The following is a 22,880-nucleotide window of genomic DNA, read 5'->3' on the forward strand; positions in this document are numbered from 1 at the left end:
ACAATTAAACAAAGAATTGAAACATGATGTTTTTAGATTTATAGACATATTTATGATTCCTTGTTCCTTTCATTTCTTCTTGAAGAGTTCAGTTTTCACCTGATATTATTTCCCTTTAGCCTGGAGAATTCCCATTAGACTTTTTCATTTCAGATACTGTGCTTTGCTGTTCTAAAATCTGCATTTTCTTCTTTAAAATAGTTCTCATTTATTTGGTTATGATTCTTTCTTGGCTTATGATTATTTTTGCCTTGAAGTCTTCAAAAATGTTTATAATAGTTGTTTCCAAGTTTTTGCCTGCTAATTTAACATCAGTACCCTAGGGTTTGTTTATAATAATTTCTTTTAACTTCTTGACTTTAGATCAAAGCTTATTCTTTTATGGAAAACTCAATAATTGTTGGAATAACTTTGCTTGGGATGATATATTGTAAAGATTCTGGATTCTTTCATTGATCCATGATATCATTATTGTTTTTACAGGTAATTAATTAACCTTTTCACAATAAATTTAGGTGTTTGGTTTTATACTTAACTAGATTGTCCTAAGTCTATTTTTCTCTTCGTTTTGTTTTTTTTTTATTTATTTCTGGGACATGATATTTGCTATAAAGAAAGACAATCATATGACAAACAGAAAGGGCTGACATCTCTGAACTTTAACTCTTCACATCTCTTCTCTGGTAGCCATTACAGAAATCTTGGTATAACTTGTTCAGTTTTCCTAAAAAAAAAAAAAATAGCTCTCTGTGCAAGTTGAGCTTAAGGGGCAGTTTAAAATCTGGGGGTAGTAGGAGGAGTTTATTCAGTAGACTCCCCTGGAATTCTTCCATTTCCAGTCATTCTCCCATCTCCCAAAATTCTGCAATTCCTGAAGCCTCTCGGTTCCAAGAATTTTGTATTACCCTTGAGTTCTAGCATCTCCTGGCTTATGATAGAGTGCCTGCCATTTAAATACCTGATAATAGTGAGATCTATATGTCACCACCATAAAAGGAAGAGGGGGAAGAAGGAGGGTAAGCCAAAATTTTAGGAAGCAATTGTGAGCTGGGTTCTGTGGCTTACATCTGTAATACTAGCTAATCAGGAGGCTAAAATGAGAATCACGTGGCTCAAGTGGCAGAGCACTAAACCGGAGAAAAAGAGAAGCAAAGGAAACATAAAAAGTCCCTGGGACAACACCCAGACCCCAAGTTTAAGCCTAGGACCTGCACAGAAAAAAGTGATTGTTAGAAATTATTGGGTTTTATAAACAAATTATTAATGAGTTATGCTTTGTGATTGGTTACAAATATATTGAAAAATAATACAATGCAGAGGCACTTAAAGTAACTGACTTTCTTGTAATAGATGTCTCTATTTGTCATATCAGGAAAATAGAATAAACATAATGGTCCATTACAGAACCCCGCCCCCTGCCAAGGCTTTGCCCTTTTTACTGAGGATTTGATTGCTTATAGCACATTTCATCAAAACATCCCTTCATCTTACTTCTTCCTTGTGCTCTTGGGCCCAAGTACTTGCCTAACACTGCGTACTAAGGGTCACTCATCTAACAGCCTAGATTTGCTCTTGAATAAAGAAAGCATGTGAAGTCACCATTCATTCCGGTCTGCGTCACAGTTGCAATGATAATGGGCATCAATACAGTTGCCTTCCAAACCACAAGTACATTTCTGGGGGTCTGGCAGAGAGCCTCCCCAATAAGTCTGGGTTTCATTGGTCCTTCCAATCCACCAGCTCAGAGGACTTCCATCTGAAAAACAGGAGTAAGAAATCTGACCTCTCCCTCCATCCCAGAGTATTCATTCCCTCCTTACTCCTAAATCATTGCAAAGAATAAAAGGAGAAAAAGAAAGATTTGCTGTGGCATAAAGATATTCCAAGAAAAGATTTAAAAATAAAATAAGTCAGTCTTTGGTCTTAAATGATTGATATGTATTTTTTCTTTTGAGTAGAAACCGGTAGTTTCTGTTTAACTTAGCCTGAGAATCAAAAATGCATTAATTGTAGCTCATATTGATTTAATAAATCTCTTTGGAAATAATTTTGAAACAAGTTGGAGTAAACTGCAATCATTCTATAACAAAGCTAACTTGGTTGGGAATCATGAAACACCCATTAAAACAATGTGCAATGTTATAGAAAAGTACCAATTTATCTCACTATAGAAATTGGTTAAAGATCTGCTGGCTGATTTTTTTTTTGAAACCTTCACCATGGTACTGCAGTCCCTTGTTGTGATTTAAGATTTATTTGGCAGTGTGGTTTCTCCCTTCCATTTACCAGCTTGGCTATTTATTTTGAAACTACAGAAATAATACTGAGAGATCTTTACGCCTGAAGCAAATATAACACCAGGAAAAAAAAAGTTTCCCTTAGCTAAATGTATCTGTTTCTACAACAAATGTTCTGCTACCAGCCACTTCTCAGAGTTAAGACTAAACATGACGCCAAGGAGCTGGAACAAAGAATAGACAGAACATTTAGGCAAGATTTGTAGAAAGTGAGCTGAGGCATGTAGGCAATCCATCTTAGAAAGAAAGAAAAGCTCAGAGGACAAATCACAGCCATTCAAGAATGGGGGGAAGAGAACGTAAGTGACTTGGAATAGGTCCGGAACTCAGAGATGCCAGATCATTTTTTCCTAGGGGCTTTCAAACCCTGAAGTTAATACCATTTGAGAATCGTCACTGAGAAGCTTTGGTGTTTGCTAATTATGTCTTCCTCACAAATGTCCACGCTGATTTTGACTTAACTATTACATAATCCCTCTAACAACCTCACTACCAGAAGGAAAGGAGGGAAGGAAGAGGGAGGGAAGAAAGGAAGAAGGAAGGGAGGAACAAAGGAAGGGAACAAAGAAGGAAGGAAGGAAACGGGGAAGGAAAGAAGGAAGGAAGGAATATTAGAAGCTTGCGTTACACATAAAGTGATTAACATCAAGAATCTTTATCATTCCTTATACTTGCATGATTAACTCATTACTAAAAGGTTAAGCCTTTTAGAAACATTTACCAGACACATTTAATCCTCCGTTTAAATGATTATGTGTTCATAAATTGGAGAGAAAATAAATTATTCCTAAATACTAAATCTTTTTTTTAAATACCTAAACCTCCGATCTTCCTATAACATAGACACCCCTGTATGTTTTCAAGGTACCAAATAAATGCCTCTGGGTGCATCCAAGACTTAATAAATAAATAATTGGAATAAGTATAAGATTATATTTCAGAACTCAAGAGAATTCAGAAATGAAAAATTAATGTAAGGGCATCCGTCATCACAACCTACACAGCATCCATCTCCTGTAGTCCAAGTCTTTCACGAGCTGTAAACCCCAGGGTCATTCACCAGGTACTAGGTCATTGTTATTGAGTCACTGACAATATACTTTTCTACCACTTCACATATTTGCCCCCCGAACACTGTTCACTCATTAAGGTCCAGGCCACATCCTGTTCTGCCTCCTCCATGGGTTTCTCCCCGCCCTCTCAGAATCTGAACGAGACCCTCTCTCTTTTCTCTGTCCATCTACAGTCCATCTATTTGCCAATGAATCTGAGGGTCCCTGAGTTGAAAACTAAAATCCATCATCAGCAATGATCCATTTGAGTCTGGGGGTGGAGTGGGGTGGTCAGGGGAGGGAGGGCTGCTCACTGCCACTTCTGGCCTTCTTGGGGGTCCTTTCTGTTTTATTTTGCACTTTCCTGAAGAAAAGGTGTGTTTTATTTTTCAGGTGCACATTCACTGCACACAGTGTGATGTTTTGATGCAGGTACCTGGAGAAACGACGGCAATGCTTCCCTATCACGCCTGTCACCTCCCCTGGTGGTGTGTGTGTGTGTGTGTGTGTGTGTGTGTGTGTGTGTGTGTGTGTGTGTATGTGTGTGTGTTCAGACCTTCCCTTCTAGCACATTCCCAGCTTACAGTACAATCCTTAACTGTAGGCGCCACACTCTACATTCGGATGCCAGCACTGACTCATCTTGCAAGGCCATGTTCACACCCTTCACCCAACATCTGCACACCCAGGCCGCAAGCCTGTTCTCCTGAGATTACACACGGGAAGGGGAGGGCCCAGAGGATCCCCCTGCCTCAGTTTTCCTACCTTGCTGGTTGACAAGCCGTGACTTCTTGCAGTAGTAGGCGAGTTCCTGCTGGCAGTGCTCGGCCCGGTGGATGGTGGCCTGCAGCTGCTCGGCGCTGGCCCGGTACTGGAAGACCCCAGCGTGCGGGCTGTCCGCGTGGGCGCTGTGGACTCGAGTCAAGTCCGAGCCATTGTGCTGTAAGATGGTCCAGGTGGTTTCTTGTATGCGGAAATGGGGGGAGAAAGAGAGGAGACCATCACTAGTCTGCAAAAGTTAAAATAAATAAAAGAAAATCAAAATCACCTTTTATCTGAGTCAAAGTGTTCTACTTCATCTGACCTCTGTTTCAACACACATGGATGCTCAAAAATTCACATTGGTAATCAAAGGACTCTTTTACCCCCAAATGTATAGATTAACACCATGCCTTTGCAATGATTTTTTTGGCCCGTTATAATGGTGAAAAAAGAGAAAAAATATCACACACACACACACACACACACACACACACACACACACACACACATACATACATATTTGTGCCAGTCCCAGGGCTTGAACTAAAGACCTGGGCACTGTCCTTGAACTTTTTTTTTGCTCAAGGCTGGTTCTCTATCATTTGAGCCACAATTCTATTTCTGGCTTTTTAGTAGCAAGTTGAAGAAGATAAGAGTCTCAGACTTTTCTGGCTAGGCTAGCTTCTAATTGTGATATACTTCATCAAGCCTGTTATTCTACTCTTTTTTAAAGTACATCTTGATTTCATTTTCCTTCAAGAAATTATTATAACTGCAAAAATTAATCATTACTGACATGCCTGGGATTCAATGATGTCACAACCTTTTAAAAAAAATGGCCCAAATTAGAGTTAGCGAAATATTTGCTATGACATATAATAGAAGCCAGGTGCTTAAGAACTAAACATTTCACAAATTATTCCTCCTTCCAGCAGAAAGACAGTTAAGTCCCTTTTATCTCTCTTATTTCTAGTTTTTTTCAAATCTAACTTGCAAACATTCATTTTGGTACATTTTGATCTGTAGAGTTCGGCAAGGAAAGAGGAAGTTATTCTTTTGAACTGACCACATTCTGCCACAGTATCAGTAACTCAACTAGCACACACAAAAATAAGACATCTTTGAGGAACTACAAGAAGCCGCTCTTGCCAGTACCTGAATTTTCATAAATATTCCATCAGACTCATCAACAAACTTACTTAGAGGAAAATTCCACAGTATCCATCAGAGATAAGTTCTGTATTGCATATCCTCCACTTTTTCTCTTCATACCTTATTTGCTCTAACAAGAGATAGCTCAAAAGTCTTACAATTTGATAGGTAGGGAACCATTTGCATTTAGTTACGACGTGAAATGATATGATGTAAAGTGCCTACAGATAAATAAAAACAGTGTACATGAAGATATTTTACTATGGGGACTCTACTGGAAGTTTTATGACAATGTGAAATTGTACCTAAAATTGTATAATTAGTGACTTTAAGCATCAATGCTGTACCTGGAACTTAGTTACTTCTGCTTATCTAATGTTGTTACCCTCTCTCTCTCTCTCTCTCCTTCTCTCTCTTCTTCTCTGTCTCCCTCTCTCTCCTGCTCTCTCTCCCTCTCTCCTCTTCTCTGTCCCTCTCTCTCCTTCTCTCTCCCCCACTCTCTCCCTCTCTCTCCAGTCCAGTCTTAGGGTTTGAACTCACAGACTGAGCCCTGTCCCTGAGCTTCTTTTGTTCAAAATTAGCACTCTACCACTTTAAGTAACTGTGTCACTTCCAGCTTCTTTGGTGCAACTTATTGGAGATAAGAATCTCACAGACTTTCCTGACAGAGCTAGCTTCAAACCACAATCTTCATATCTCAGCCTCCTGCAAAGCTAGGATTACAGGTATGAGCTCCCAGCCTCCGGCTTAGTTTTCTCTTTTTACTGTTTGAAATTTAATGGGTGGACTCGAGGATTATCAATGTGTGATTTGAGGTTTTTAAATTTATAAATTGATCTGATGTGATGTACTTATTTTAATGAGTGATAGATAATTCTAATAACTGTATATATGAAACTTCTTAAATGTTTTAAATTGGACCAAAAAAAACCCCACATCCAATTTGTGACGTATCCAACCTCCTCTTACATTAAGGGAAGGAATTCTTCTGCCTCATAGGAAAACTGGCCAAACTGGAGGAAAACAGAACTTCCTTCCTGCATCCTTTTAGCTAATACATTTATAGGAATCAACAGTGAAAAACAGGATAAGGAGTCGGGCTTTGCAGATCTTTGCCTCTGCTCAGACAGAGGTTAGCTAAATGAGTCGGAGAACCAATATGGTTGCCATATGACCTTCTACCACCTTTCTGTGAAACAACAGTTGATACTTTCATTTGCTCCTTTGCATTTCAGCTCACCCTGGAGATTTGTCCATAGGATTCTCTTTTCAAAGAGGCCACAATGTATGAGCTCATGAAATGAATTGTGGGCAGCCATCAATACAGGGTCAGGGGCCCTCAAGAAACATGACTGCAGATTTGTGACCTTAGGAAAGCTGAGCAAATCTCAGCACTCACCTCCAAATTTGGAAAATCAATTGGCAACAGAGTAGGATGGAAATGTATTATTGTAGCCAGCTTCACCAACAGGGGTTGTTTGCAAGTTGCCGGTTATTATTAACCAGCAAATCTGGTTAATCATTTAGCCCAGGACCTGCTGGTTTCTGCTTGTGTGTTTCAGCCAAGCCATTCACCTTTTCAGGTGGCAAAGCTGTGGTATGGAGAAGCTTAGCTCTGGCAGGACAATGAGCCTGTTTGAAGCCATTGTCTCCCTGCCTTTTGGGTCACCCTGAGAGACACTGTTGTACAGTTCAGCATCTGCTGGGTCACAACAGATGATGCTATAAGTTTCCTTATAGCCAGGACCAGGGCTGGAACCAGCGCTGAAAGGGCCAGCTCCCAGAAATGTTTCCTTGGAAATTCTGAAGACTTTCAATATTCTGATAGTTTCTGCAAGTAATTGTATAAAGGGGTGAGGGTTAAACTGAGGCTGCTCTTGTTTTTGTTTCTCTGTTATCTTTCTGTAGTTGTACAAAAGGGTTTCCATTAGAAGTACAACACATCTTGATGGATGTCATCCCTTCCATCCTCCCCCATCTCTCCCAACCCCATCCAGCACCGCCTAACTCCATTTCCATATGAGGACATTGAAGATTCTCACCTCATTCACCCACCTTTCTGCCTTACATTTGTCTATACCCCTCCCCTTGATCTCACCCTCCTAATAATAATAAATTATCATTTTGACTGTAAGTCAGTTGTTCCAAAAATTTGCGTCATTGAATGTCCCCGTACTTTAGTCAGCATTTGTGTATCCGTGCATACAACGCTATATATGTTTACAAATATATTTATAAAATGGAGTCAATTTTCACATATGATCACACTCTGTAGTTTGGGCAAATCAAATACAATGAAATGACTACATCAGATTCAGTCCCCAGGAAGCTGGCTCTGCATCTTCTGGGTGGAGAGGGGAAAATAATCACTGAAAATTCTCAGCCTACAGCCTCTGTTTTCTGTTTTTCAGACATGATTGTGTTAGCTGAGCTTGATGCAAACACCTGCTTAGAAATAATGATTATAAAAGTCAAAGACTTCATGGTGAATTTGTAATGCAGTGTTTTCCCATTTACTCCATCTTTCTCACTGGGAGATTGGGGATCGTTTGTGACAGGCAAACTGGTGTTGCCCAAAAATAAATATCCAAGCACCACATGCAGATGTATTAGAGAGATGGAGACACAGGCAAACCAACCAATGAGTGGCAAAAAAAAAAAATCAAAAAACAAACAAAACAAAACAAGGGGAGATGCTGTCTAGATGAGAGTGCAGCATTTCCGGTTTCCCAAAGATGTCCTGAGGAAGCTTTGCGTCTCATCACCTTAGAACTGTTTCAAAATTCTGCGCATTAGAGATAAACTGACCGGGTGACAAAATAATCCAATGTCTACAGCTGTGAACTGTCTAGGATGTTATTCTCCTTGCAAGATCAGGAATTAGACAGCTACATAGAGTTACCTACCCATATCTGTGTATCTTCCCACCATCAGTCTCTCTAACTTAACACAGCAGTCTCTATATTAGGAGCTATTTACTTGCAGGGCCCCAATGGGTTGTTTTTTTTAACAGCTTACCAATTTCTTCTTTAGCCATGTATTAAAGAAAATAAAATGTGTGAGCTTTTAAAAAATTAATATTTATTTGTGTATCTGTACAAGAGTCATGATTTCATTTTCTTGAAAATTATCTCTTACCAAATAAATATATCAACAATTGTGGTGATAAGGACATAAGGCAATGAATAAGGAGAGATGGCTGAAATGGGCAGAAAAAAATTCTGTGAAGTTCAGAAAGTAGAATGATAATTTAGATTTGCCAAGGACTCTTCCTGAAGAGATTTCTAATAATATGAATTATAAATAAAGCAACTGAGTAATTAAGAAGTTGATTTACCTTTGGCTGACTGCTAATTTTTTTTAGTGTGATAGCAGTGTAAGGGAAAAAAATAAAACCTGCTGTTTAAGCAGCACAGTCACAAAGCTATGGTGTCTCATGCTTAATAGCTGAGAGTGATAGATGTGATTACAACTGGGGAGAGTAGGTAGGAAGTGCTGTATTAAGGAAAGCAACAAAGAACATTCTAGAACAAAACTTGATGCTTGAATAGCAGAGGGAGTTTTTCTTTTTTACCTTCATAGCTTTGAAACAAGATATGTATATTGAAATCTCTGAAGTAAAACATAGCTAATGCCACTTTTATAGAACATAGAATAATACTCTCTTGTGTTAGAAGCACATTGGGGTGTTTGTTAATAATGCAGAGGCTCAGGCCTTGGTCAGTAAACTTACTGAGTCAGGAAAATGAAACCCAAGAGTCTCGGAAATGATGTGGTAGGAAGTGAATACACAGAATTTCCATTTTTACAAGTTTGAAAGCCACTTTGCTGCCCATCAATCTCTCCTCGCCAAAACAATCCCCCGTACAATGCAATGTTTCATAATGAGAAACTTCTTGGACATAAAACTGTTGCATTGTAGGAAAAAAATGAAGGCACTGTGGTTAATGTAGAACGAAAACAGCTCTTTGCTAAATAAGGATAACCACTAGAGTTCATCTTATCCTGGCTAATTATTTTTAAGTTCTATTTCGAATGTGCTATTTGCAAAAAAAAAAAATTCAGTCTTTCCTAGAGTTTAGTAAATTATCCATTCAAAGTAGAGATTCGGTTTGTCTGTTTATATCATTTAGTTTGCAATTCTTAGTGCTATTTTAACTCATATGGAATGATCTGATACTAATTCTAGACTGATATTCTTTTAAAGTCATGCATTAGCGAGTGACGATTCAGCATTTTATCTTGGTCTTATAAGTGTGTGTGTGTGTATCTCTGTGTGCCACTACTAGGACTTGAACTCAGGACTTCATGCTCTTGCTCGACTCTCTTGCTCTAAATTGGCACTACCACTCAAATTATAGCTACACTTTTTGCTTTTTGCTGGATAACCAGAGATAAAAGTCTCCAATAGGTAAACACCAATGCCATCTCATCTCATCCCTGCAGAACTGAAATCAGAGGCCTTGAAACACTGTTTTAAGAAACGCAAGATTTCTGCCCCTCACTTGATGCCTCCTCTCTCTGATTATTCCCTTCCTGCTACGAGATCTCCCAGGTTTGTTGCTAATTCTTAATACATCCAGCAATATCATCCATTTTACAATTTTGAATTTATTACTGCCTCTGTCTAGAAGGTTCTTTCTCTAAATATTCACTCTTGAATTTTATGAGCAAATCCTCCTTGCTGCATTGACAGGTTGAGTTTTTATATTCCTCCTTATCTGGGGTTTTGATCTGAATATAACGCTTGCATTGCCTCACACAGCACTGTCCAGTCTAACCTCCTTCGATGAGGGAAGTGTTTGACACCAGTGATGAAGAATACATTCCTTACTAACCCTAGGAGGTGATTAGAGAAGTTAAAAAACTAAACAGAATTCCCTTATGACCCAGCCATTCCATTCCTGGGCATCTACCCAACAGAAGACAAACAAAGCCACAAGCACAACCATGTTCCCTGTAGCACTACTCACCATAGCCAAAATATGGAATCAGCTCAGATGCTTACACACACACACACACACACACACACACACACACACACACACACACACAGAGAGTTTTACTTATCTATTAGAAAGAATAATACTGTATCATTCATACAGAAATGGGAAGACTTAGAAAAATTTATGTTAAAGGAAGTCAGCCAGATGCAAAGGTTGCATGGTGTCTCCCATTAGTGGTAGATAGAATGTGCCCACAATCTATAAGTAAGCATGCTGAGTGGCATGCAAGCAGTTCCAAATGAATTAATAGAAGAATTTTAATAGATGCTGTGGAGAGTTCAAGTAGTCATTCTTTAGGGAGACTAAATCAAATCCCAATAAAACAAGTACCAAGAAATGGGTATTCGCAAGGGGTGACAGAAGGGTAGACAAGGAACAAGGGGAAATGGAGGAGTTGATAATTCATTGTATATTCCACAAAATTAAGAAATGTAAGGCAAGGAGGGGCTTAAGGGGGTCGAGGCTGTTGAAGGGGTGACACACATCAAGATGCATTGCATTCATATACTGCCTTGTTATAAGACACCTTCCCTGTATAACTACTTAAAGATGGTAGCAATTAAAAATATTTTAAATATTGAACCAGAAATCCAAGGGACACCGTATTTAATTTAATCGCATTTTAATTCAGTTATTTAAATTTCACTTTAAAATTTTAACATATACCTACACCTACTTAATATAATTGATTTAGTTAAATTAGAGTGAGGACCTGTTGCTACTGGCTACCATATTGAATGTCAAGGTACACCTAGAATTCATTTTTGTGTTCTCAAATGAAGGAGTCATTTTTTTTTTCAGTCATGGAGCTTGAACTCTGGCCTGGGCACTGTCCCTGAGCTCTTCAGATGAAGGCTACCGCCATAACCCTGGAGTCATAGGGCTATTTTCAGTTTTCTAGTCGTTAACTGGAGATAAGAGTCTGGCTTTGAACCATGAACCTCAGATCTCAGCCTCCTGAGTAGCCACCATGTCCGGTTTCATATTCCTTTTTTGAAAAAAATAATAATATATTTAATTTTCTCAGAACCAGTGGTTAAAAAGGCCAACTCTCTTTCACTGTACATCAATATTACCCTGACAAAATATCTGTGAATTTGTCAGCTCTATATATTTGTGCAAATCTAGTTATAGATTTCTATATTGTGTTGCATTAGTATATTTATATTTGGTAGACTTAAGATCTAGTCTTCCAAGACTGACTTGATTTTCTTATCTCTTCCCATTGCTCATGAATGAGTCTGTCCATTTTCACCAAGAGAATCATATCACCTAGAATTTTCATTTTGATTTGTACTAAAGCAATATCAAGTTTGGAAAGACTGACATTACACAATGTCATTATAATTGTACAATGGAACTTTATATTCCTTGATTCATTTAGGATGGAAATTATTTTAAAGGGCTTCTTACTTATCTGTGTAGAAGCTGGCATATCTTTCATTACATTTAATATCATGTGTCTGAGATTTGATGCTATTGAAAATAGATCTTGTAAAAGCTTATATCAAATACACAGGGGAAATTCTGGTGTTGTATTTTCATATATGTATATACTGTACTACATCAGTCTCACTCCCTCTATCACACTCCCTGCCCACTCAGCCCCAAAATGTAATTTTCTAATTATCATATTGCTTCTATGCATAATTAAAATTAATTTTATTTTAATTTGGAATGCAATGATGATCCTCAATTGTAGCAACCTACTACAGATTGTTTAGAATTGCCTCCTACAGACCTAGTGATCTATGAATAAAGAGAACACATGAATATAAATATTTATCTTTATTTCTTTCTCTTGTTTTATTGCACTGGCTAGGATCTCTACTACAATGGTAGTAGAGAATGGACTGATGTCAAAGCTGCTATCAGGAGAAAAACTTTCAGTCTTTTACTTTAACTGGTTCATAGGCTATTCTGTTTTTCTGGGTACTAATTAATTTCCTTCCATTAGTAATTCATTAGTTCTTTCTTATCATAATGCATATTGAATTCAATCAAATAAATTCTCTATATTCATTGCTATGTGAGTTTATGTAAGAAATTCTAACAAAAACTTCATGCTTACGTACATTAAAAAAGTAAACTTTTTGGTTCATTTTCAGTGTTTTTTTTCTTTGTGGGGGCACAAAGGGAGGGTGCAGAATGGGAGGGAAGAAGGGTGAACAACTGCAATAATGATACTCAGCATACTTACATTATGTGGAAAATGGACTATGAAATTTGTGGGCAGGGACAGGAGGGAGAAAGTTGGGGAAAGCAAAGAAAGGGGTAGCCTTGTCCAAAAAAGAGAGATGTACTCATTACCTGACTTATGAAATGGTAACTCCTCTGTATAAGACTTTGATAATCATAATAAAATTATATATATATATATATTAAAGTAACCATTTTTCAGAGCTACTCTGACAGAAAAAGTCTCCTTTTTTGTTTGGGGACAGTATAGGAAACTCTTAATGTTTGTTGTTCTATACAAATACCACATGCATAGAAAATTACAATTTCTAAAGTCATGAATATTTAATTAACTTTTTAAAAAATGAATGCTCCATTATACTGATCAGCGCACAGTTTAGTCATGTTATAAGTTAACTCGGCTTTTACCTGTCAAATGTAACTGTAAGAGATACATAAGGTCATATAGAATGAGGCTAAATAAAAGGATCTCCAGGATATGGAAACAAGAACTTTATCTTGTGTGATTGTTGTTCTTAATGTACTATATTATTTGTCTTCCCCTTTGTTGCCCTTTGGTTAATCTCATATTGTTGCAGTATCTGACTTTTTTTATCTGGCATATTGTATATATGTTTATTTCTTTATTTAAAATTGGAAAAGGAAGCAGGGGGAAACAAGATGAATGGGAGGGGGGAGAGGGAGAGAAATGGGGACAAAAACATGAGAAGGGGTATCAATATGTGAGAATTAATGCACCTACTATCTGGAGAATATAACTGTAACCCCTTTATACATTACAATAAACAAATTTTAAAACAGTTAAATAAAAAATGTAACTGTAACCCCTCTATTCATTGCCCCCAAAATAAAATACAATTTAATTTTTTTTAATTTGGGCTATTACAATGAAAAAAAAAAGTTAACTTGACTTTCATCTTAGTTTTGAGTATTTGATGCAGTGTGTGTGTAAATATAATTATTATTTAGCTGTGAAAGTTAATGGACTCACCAGTCATATTGCAGTAGAGAAGAAATGGCTTCAGGGGACCACTTCCATCAGCATCTACGTAGTAAAAGCCGGAAGTATTTCCTTTGTGCTTATAGGCTTCACATGATTGTTCATAGATAGCTGTAAAAAATGAAATCAGAAGAGATGAGCCGGCATAAATGATGCAGTATGCCGTGAATAGCTTGAATTTTAATTTGGGCCTCATTACTTCCAAGTTTTGTGCACTTACATAAGATATTCACAAGTTAGTTAAGTATATCCTAGCCCTGCCCCCAAAGTAAAACTTATTCCTTAAAACAAAATTTATTCTTTTCTTTATAAATTAATAAGGATGAAAATGGTAAAAAAATGGTAGGGGAAGAGCAAAAGGTGTATTTTAATGATCATTTTTAGTGGAGAGTAAGACTAAAAGCAATTTTAGCTTATTGTAACATGGAACAAGGAAGGAAAAAAAGCACTTAAAGATTATACTTGTAAGTATAATGTGATACCTTATAACATTTGTTCTATATAATTCCTAATCCTAGCAGCACTTGTAATAACCTAACATCTGAATCCAGTAGGATCACTACTAATCTTCTCTAATCCAATAATTAAGTGATAAAAAGGAAAATAAAATAATTAAAGAAAATTATATGTAATATGTATTATATCTATTTATATTGTATATATATAATATTATGCCAGTACTGGGGCTTCAACTCAGAATTTTGCATCTTTCTCTTGGCTTTTTATTTCAGTCTGGAGCTCTACCACTTGAGCCACACCTCCTTTTTGCCTTTTTTCCTGGTTATTTGAAAATAGGAGTCTCATGAACTTTTCTGTCCAGGCTGGATCTGAACTATGATCTATAGATCTCAGCCTTCTGAGTAGCTAGGATTAGAGGCACGAGTCACCAGCAGAAATATTCTGAACAATTTTGTAAATATACCCGTTTCTCATATAAAATGAACCACAGGTGAGTGAAAGAAAACAATTCACAAAGCTCCTCATTTGTAATTTTTTAAATGATTTATGAAAGAAACTTTCTGTATGGCTGAGCATTCAAGGTAATTAAAATTCAAAGAAGAAGAAATATTTGTATGAAATAAGTGGTCTCAATGTGTTCTGATTCATTATGGAATTTTTTATTATACAGGAATATATTTGCTATGCATTGGGTTTGATATTAACATCTGTACAATCAAACTTCCTATTGAATGCTTGGCCAAATTACTACTAATTTCCATTAAACCTTTTATGCCATGAAATTTGAAATAAATATGCCCCTGGATATCCTTCTCTAAATCTATTTTAAATTTCTGAAAATCATGTAATGAATGTTTGGGCAGTATGGAACATTTATGGCTAATTTGTACATGTTATAAAAAATCTCAATCATAGCAATGTACTATCCCACTTGTCTCCATTCTGATGGTTTTATTTTGTTCTTATTACATTTTACAGATGGACTAGAGGCATGGAATATTTCTCAAACACATTTGCATCTTCTACACTGGAGTAGGAATGTAAAATGGTTACATTATATATTTTTATAAGTACATACTGAATTTCATCAATGCCTTAACAGAGATTGGCAGAGTATAAGAGTATACACGCAAATGTTCTAAAATGCTGTATGGATAAAAATAAACCAAATCTGGGCAACACTGGCAAATGCCTGCCATCTTAGCTATTCAGGAGGCTGAGATCTGAGCATCATGGGTTTGAAGCCAGTCTGGAAAGAAAAGTCCCTGTGAGAATCATCTCCAATTGGCCACTCAAAATCCAGAACTATGGCTCAGAGTGGTAAAGTGCTAGCTTTGAACAAAAGAGCTCAGGAGCAGTGTCCAGACCCTGAGTTCAAACCCCATAATTTACACACATTCATGCATACATACACAAACCAGATGATGGAGAGAAAAAGTGGGTGATTACAGTCATTATTCAATATATACATATGAAGATGGCATTTAGGTAACTTGACGGGATGGGTGGGGTTGGGCTAGATGAGGGGGAGACTGGATGAGGGGTGGCACTAATCAAGATTCATTGGATTCATAAATTGACATGTTGAACTGAGACCACTTCGAACAAGTACTTAAAAATAATAAATGCATAAATCCATTAATTAATTCATTAATTTAAAGGCTAGAAAACAATAGGGTACTCAAAATCAGGGCTGGATATTGTAATATAAAGTCACACACACACACACACACACACACACACACACACGCTACATAGACAGCCAGGGAAAGGGAAGGGAGAGGAGAAGAGACAGCGGTGGGCTTGGCTTACAGCTGTGGCAGGTGGCTCCAGTGTAACCCGTGTCCGTGCAGTTACAGTGAAAGGTGCTCCAGGACTGAGAGCACTTGCCCCCGTGCTCACAATAGTTGGGCAGACACCTGAAAGAGACAATCATCACCTGTCAGTTTTAAATGTCCTTAAGTACAGAGGATGTCTTACATATAAGGCTGGGTGCCATAGTATGGAGTTATGGAACATGATTTGCAAAGTGAGAATAGACCTTTTTATTTTAGGGGAGAGGGGTAGAAGAGAGGATAGTGAGGAAAAATATAACCAAAATATATTCCATCCATACAGGAAAATATCACAATGGAACCCAATGTATTGTATGTATACTAATTTATTTGTATATGTTAATCCATCTACAATTATAATATCTAGAGAAGAATCAAATCTTTTAGCAAAGTTTCTGTTGAATGAATAAATGATCAAGAGAAAAGAATTTTTACAAGACTAATGGCTACCCAGTCTGGTGCTGAAGTCCTTGGATCACAGAACTAAACTTCAGCTCATTAAATCCATTTGATTACAGCCAATCTCAGACAGCTGTGACTGCTTCATCTTTTTTTAATTATATTTTATTGTCAGGGTAATGTATAGAGGGGTTACAGTTACATTCGTCAGGTAGTGGGTGCATTACTTCTTGAACCTTGACTGCTTCATCTTTGACCTGTCTCAGCCCATTGAAGCCCTTCAGTTTCCCAAATATGTAGCCAGAATTCAATATGTAGCCAGCAACATCAGCAGCTTGCATGAAATAACATTCTATTGCACTGAATTACAACATTGTGTGAATATGTAAAGGAAGAAGGAATGAAGACCAGGGAAGGAGAGCAGGGCCCAGTAGCTCACGCCTGTAAGTCCTCACTAGCCAACATGCTGAGATCTGAGAACTGTGGTTCAAAGCCATCTTGAGCAGGGAAGCTTGTAAGATTCTTCCTTCCACTTAACCACCAAAAAGCCGGAAATGGAACTATGGCTCACGTGGTAGAGCACCAGTCTTGCAAAAGTTCAAGGACAGTGCCCAGGGCCCTGAGTTTCACGCCACATTACTGACACACACACACACACACACACACACACACACACACACACACACACACACACACACACGAAAAACTGAAAGGGACAAAAAGAGGGAAGAAGGAGAAAAGGATGTCTTCATTCACCTGGCCCACACATCCAGGAACTTGTAAGCATGTATTATATACGCTCATGAATTTCCAACAGCGTTAGGGTGCTCTGGGGCGCCGAATTGCATTCAAAGGGGCGCTCAGTTCATTTCAAATTTTCAAGAGAAATAACCACCATATTCACCATGTGTCAAAAACAGTGTGATTTACTAGCTCAAGGTAGCTCGCTTTCAGCATTAGGTCATAATACATTCCCTTTCATCACAATCTGTCTCTGTGAAGCTGGATTTTTAATAATTGATCTTTGAAAAAGCAAGTACCATGTGAAATTAACATGGAACAAGAAGAAAATGAAGGTTTACAGTGTGAGACCTGATTCCAAGAGTTAGTAAATTGTACAGTGCCCAGTAGGTACATAATCCAATTATTAAATAATCATGCTTAGTTTAATTAGCAATCATTTGTTTTCTCTTTCTCTTCTTTAAGAAAAAATGCACTATGTTCATTTATGGTAAGCCACATGGTATTATGGGAAAATGACCAGCATCTTATAGCCACAGCTCCTCAATATTTTGGTTTGTTTTGTGGCAAGGGCAGTGTGCGTCAACTCGTTTAATCTGAGTTTCAAATGCAATAGTTCTACACCTGTGGTCCATGTGGTAAGCCTTAGTTCTATGACCTTTTCAAGAGGTAGATAAGTTGGGGGGCATAGAATTTGTTCAGTATTTTTGGACCTCCACCAGTGTGTGTGTGTGTGTGTGTGTGTGTGTGTGTGTGAGAGAGAGAGAGAGAGAGAGAGAGAGAGAGAGAGAGAGAGACAGACAGACAGACAGACAGACAGACAGACAGACAGACAGAGAGACAGAGACAGAATGGATTGTCCAGTTCTTACCCTGTCATTTGGCTTTTTAGCTCAAGCCTCGCACTCCACCACTTGAACTATCCCTCCCATTTGTGCTTTTTGCTGGTTCACTGAGAGTAAGAGTCACAGGTTTATCTGTCAAGCCTGTTTCCCAACCGCAGTTCTCAGATCTCAGCCTCCTGAGATTATAAAAATCACAGGCATGAGCTGCCGATATCCAGTCCTCCTTCCTCTCCATTTTTTTTTTCAATCAAAATGTCACTTGTTCTCTTGACTGACTGGAACAGTGAAAAGCTCTGAGCCACCAAAAGCAACATGTACGAAGGCATTGGGGCCTTCTTCAAATCACTCTGACAGACTAAACTGGCTTACACACTCCCTTCTACTTGGCCAAATGCTAGACAGGTTTCTTGCTGTTTTTAAACCCCTACTTTCCCTTTCCTTAGAGCACTGGCTCCAGGAAACTATCATTTGTGATTTATTTCCTTGCCCTTTTGAGACGTAAATCTTCTCCCAACCTCTGGCAAGTTTGTAACCCAGGAATGCCTTTCTGGGGGGCACAGGAACCATCACTTCTGAGTGCAAATACCAAGCAAGATGGAACCCTTATTCCCAAGTCACCACAGGAGAATAGGAGCTTATGTCTCATTAAGTTCCAATTAGCAAAAAGATGGCGCCTAATCACAGAGACATTATTAGTTAGTTGTTGGGAAATCAATCCTCATTAAGTTGTTTGGACTTATACTACTTTTTATATTGAACTGGCAGGGATTCATTTGTACATATGTGTGTGAGAGAGTGAGAGCGAGGAAGAACAAGTGAGAGGAGAGAGAAAGAGAGAGAGAGAGACAGAGACAGAGAGACAGAGACAGAGAGACAGAGAGACAGAGAGAGAACACCACGACAAAAGGGGATTATTTAGTGTGGTGTGGAATCAAAGAACCCGTATCAGATCCCTGGGACCTTATAGAATTTAGAATGAATAATACATTGAGACCAAGGCTTTCACTGTTCTCATTCATTTTAAATTTAAAAATAAATAACCTATAAACCCCACCAAGACTATATTCATGATAGACTTTTTGCCACCAACTTTATTAAGAATTAGGGAAGAGAAGTTCATGATTCACTTATAGGATTTTCCCAGTTATTATTATTCTGAAAATTATTTCATTATTAAAAAAATAAAAATATAAGCTAAATGCTGGTGGCTCACACCTATAATCCTAGCTACTCAGGAGGCTGAGATCTGAAGATTGTGGTTCAAAACCACTGAGGGCTTGAGCTTGCTTGCTCGCTTGCTAGCTAGACTGGCACATTACCACTTGAGCCATGTCTTTGGCCCTGTTTTGTGCTGGTTATTTTGAATATGGAATCTCATGGACTCGTCTGCCTGAGCTAGCCTTCAATCATGATTCTCCCACTCTCAGATTCTTGAGTAGCTTTCTGTTGGAGGTTTAATGTCACCACTTGCTTTGAGCTATGTTATTAAATTATGAAATGATATTCTTATCATGCCTGGAAGAAGAATTAACTAACATGAATGCTGACTTGTTCTGGGCTACTAGCTAGGTGGGTAAACATTTCAGAGGGCACGTGGCTTATTGGTAGAATGCTTGCCTAGCATGCATGAAGAACAGGGTTTGATTTCTCAGTACCACATACCTACACAGAAAAACCCAGAAGTGGTGCTGTGGCTCAAGTGGTCTAGCACTTGAGAAAGCCTAAGGACAGTGCTCAGATCCTGTGTTAAAAACTGGAGACTGGCATCAAAACATTTCAGCAATCTGCTGACCTGAAGGCATGGCTGGTTCTTTACCTGGCACATCATCCCAGTCACTCTAATCTCTCTCTGAATCTAAGAAACATAGGACTTCTTTTAGACTTCACCCAAGAACCCATACATGTGTTCATCACCAAGGAACTGTTACTGCTGCCTTCTCCTGGAATGGGATAGCTCCGTAGCTCCGCCTTCTCCCCTACTGTCAATGCCCCTTACCAGCAAGAGGTAGCCAAAGAGAGTCCATGCCCTTTTAGAACTATCAAAAGGCTGGAATGTCAGGTCCACACGGGAAAAATAAACTTTTCTCCTTGTTCTCCCTCAATGCACATACAACATCTTCCCTCCAAGTCCCTGCCCAGCATCTGTTATCTAGACAACTGGTATACCTGGGGCAGTGGAAGCTTCCCAGGCTTTGCAGGCACATCCACATCTGCTGTGGCCACACTCCCTATAAAATCAAGCTCTATCACTAGCTGTCCCCTGCACTCCTCCATCTTGTATGAGCTGGCAGTTTGCCTCTCCCTAATAAACTTTCTACCTGAAAAAAAAAAATGATTCTCCGATCACTGCCCTGTCTCTTATCTGGGACAAGCCAAGTCCTATCATTGTTAGGACAGCAGCAGATAGTTTGGTAACAGACCAGCAGGTCTCTGATTTATGGACACCTGATAGTCAGCTGTACTGTTCAAAGTGCTAAGTTCAATGATCAACTTTTGAGACATTTATAACCATTCCAGATCACAGTTGTATCAACATGATCTTCTGTGACTCTGGAATATGCGGACCCAGAACTAGCACAGTCACCTATCTTGCCTCTAAGTTTTATTGTTGAAAATACGTTATAAAAAGCAGAAGCCATATTTTCATCATTTCTTTTGCTGTTGTTGTTGTTGGATTTTGTTTGTTTATTTGATTTGTTGGCAGTACTGAAGGAGGGCCTCACACTTGCTTAGCAGATACTCTACCATTTGAGCCATACCTCCAGTTACCTATTTTTTTCCCTCATTTCTAATGTGAACAAAATCATCCATAGATTTTAATCAGCTAACAGCTGTATGATAGGTTAAAACAAATAGCCAAGTGAGATGGTCCTTACCTATCTGAGATTCCACAGGAGTCTATCTGGAGGTCACTGAAGTTCCCGAAGGCCCCCTGCTGGACTGCGATCAGATCCACTTCTTTGTCATTGATGGAAATTAGCCGCATGCATCCCTGAAACCCAGGAAGTAGTGTTCGGCATCTAGATCCAACACTTTTGTCAGGACAACCTGATTTAAAAAAAAAAAAAAAAAAGCAAAATGGAGATGCACTGTAATGAACCTGAGTAGAGCATCATGGGAGAATTCATTAATAAAAAAAATGGAAGAAACAGACATTTAATTACCTTCTGCCTTACAGAAGACAAATACACCCACACGCTACTGTCATTGTGAGTTCCATCTAAATTTCAAATTGCAATTCCTATAAAGTATTGCTTTCTGTATCTCTGTAGGATTCACAAGAAATCACTGGAGTTACAATAATTATGAGTCCCTCTACTAGAGTGATCCAGATGGAGAACTATGCCTATGAAGTCTAGAATTCTAGACTTGCCAACCAGCAACTTTATAGAATTGAAATATGGAAAACTTAGTCTCTTGACTAGGAAAACCAAGGACAAAAGGGTGAAGATGTGCTTTATAAATAAGAAAAGCCAGGAACCATTAGCTCACCCCAGTAATCCTTAGCTACTGGAAGGCTGAGATGTGAAGATTATGGTTCAAACCCACCCTGAGTCCAAAAATCCTTGAGACTCCTATCTCCAATTAATCAGTATAAAGCAGGAAGAGGAGGGAGGGTAATTCAAGTGGTAGTGTGCCAGCCTTCAATGGAAAAGCCTTCAAAGGAGAAGATGGGGCTCTGAGGTCCTGAGTTTATGCCCTTGTATAGGAAGATAGATAGACAGACAGACAGACAGACAGATAGATAGATAGATAGATAGATAGATGATGATGAAATCCCTTTGTGTTTAAAGCTAATTATATGAAAAAGAAGACAGAATGACCAACTACTGTTTTAATCACTCATTTTCCCTATATAGAAAAGTTCCATACACATAATAGATAGAAATGGTTAAGTTTCAAAAACATTTCACTCTTTGATTTTCCTTTTTCTCTGCCTCCTAAAAGAATGCTTGCTCCTCTTATGGATTTTTTCCTATTGGGAAAGCTTGTTCTAATTATTTAAATAACAAAGAAATATAATATTAACAATTATTGTCTGTATTTAATGATGTTCTAAATGTTTATCCAAGTGAAATAAATAATTTTATGGAGTCTGAACACATCTATTACTCTTACATATTTTTCATTAATCTTTCTTTGCTGGTTATGGTTGTCAAACACCATTACAATTTCACAGAATAATAAACAAATCAGCAACTTCTGAATTCTTGTATGCTAGGTTTCCTACCTGAGAATCATCATTACAATTAAATATTTTGACTAAGGATATTTTTATATTCTTTACTGTTCCTTTTATTTCACAACAAAATGCATTTACAAGATGCACAAAAGCCAATTTTATTCAAAATTATTAGGAGCATATTAAAATATTATTCAATATGCTAAAAAGCCATTGTTACATTTTGAATATTACTGTATTGTACATAATATTCCACATATTTCTAGTATTTAAATTCTTCTTTCCTGTAGGAGCTGAATGCCATAATCCTAATACATTTTTCAGATGACTTATTAACCAGTTAAGAATATCAGGATAGAGGTTTAGAGATGTGACTCAGGTGGTAGGTAGCTTTCCAGCCACTGAGCAAAAGCACCAGATACTGAGTTCAAGTCCTGGTCTCAGACAATAAAAAGAGTATCAGAATAAACATGAAAGAATAAATGTTTGATAACATTTGGTGGCAACTATTGATTTGACTGACTGATCTGTGCCTATACTGGGGCTTGAATTCAACTTCTCATGCTCTCACTCAGTTTTTGTTTGTTTGTTAGGAATTTTTTTACTCACAGATGTGCACTGCCACTTGAGCCATGATTCCATTTCTGGCTATTTCTTTTCCTGGTTAATTGGTTATGAGTCTTGTGACTTATTTGTCAGGATTGGCTTTGAACTGTGATTCTCACATCTCTACCTCCTGAGTGGCTAGGATTACAGGCGTGAGCCAGCAGCACTCAGCTGGAGGCAACCATTAAAGGGCAAAAATATAAACAAACTCTGTTAATCTCCTTTTTTCCAGGCAATGTTACCTGACCCATCTCAGGTGATGTAATATGTCAATGAAAAACAAAATTAAGCAAACTCAGCCACAAAGAAAAGTCTTCCCACTGTTCAGAACATCCACAGCTAGAT

The 22,880-nt window shown here is 38.0% G+C and overlaps 1 protein-coding gene across 1 annotated transcript in view; it reads right to left on the reverse strand.

Moving 5' to 3' along the window:
* The window catches only part of Cntnap4 (contactin associated protein family member 4), a 219,936-nt gene that overhangs the window by 51,380 nt on the left and 145,676 nt on the right, over window positions 1–22,880 (reverse strand). Inside the window, exons 10-14 of the mRNA XM_090357257.1 lie at window positions 20,623–20,794; window positions 15,740–15,846; window positions 13,460–13,579; window positions 4,115–4,312; window positions 1,600–1,756 (exon numbers count right to left, since the gene is read on the reverse strand). Coding sequence (XP_090213383.1) covers window positions 1,600–1,756; window positions 4,115–4,312; window positions 13,460–13,579; window positions 15,740–15,846; window positions 20,623–20,794 — 754 coding nt within the window. The remainder of the gene's footprint in view (window positions 1–1,599; window positions 1,757–4,114; window positions 4,313–13,459; window positions 13,580–15,739; window positions 15,847–20,622; window positions 20,795–22,880) is intronic.

This window comes from Megascapheus bottae, chromosome 24 (genome assembly GCF_031878675.1).
Source record: "Megascapheus bottae isolate mThoBot1 chromosome 24, mThoBot2.hap1, whole genome shotgun sequence".
Taxonomy (NCBI): Eukaryota; Metazoa; Chordata; class Mammalia; order Rodentia; family Geomyidae; genus Megascapheus; species Megascapheus bottae.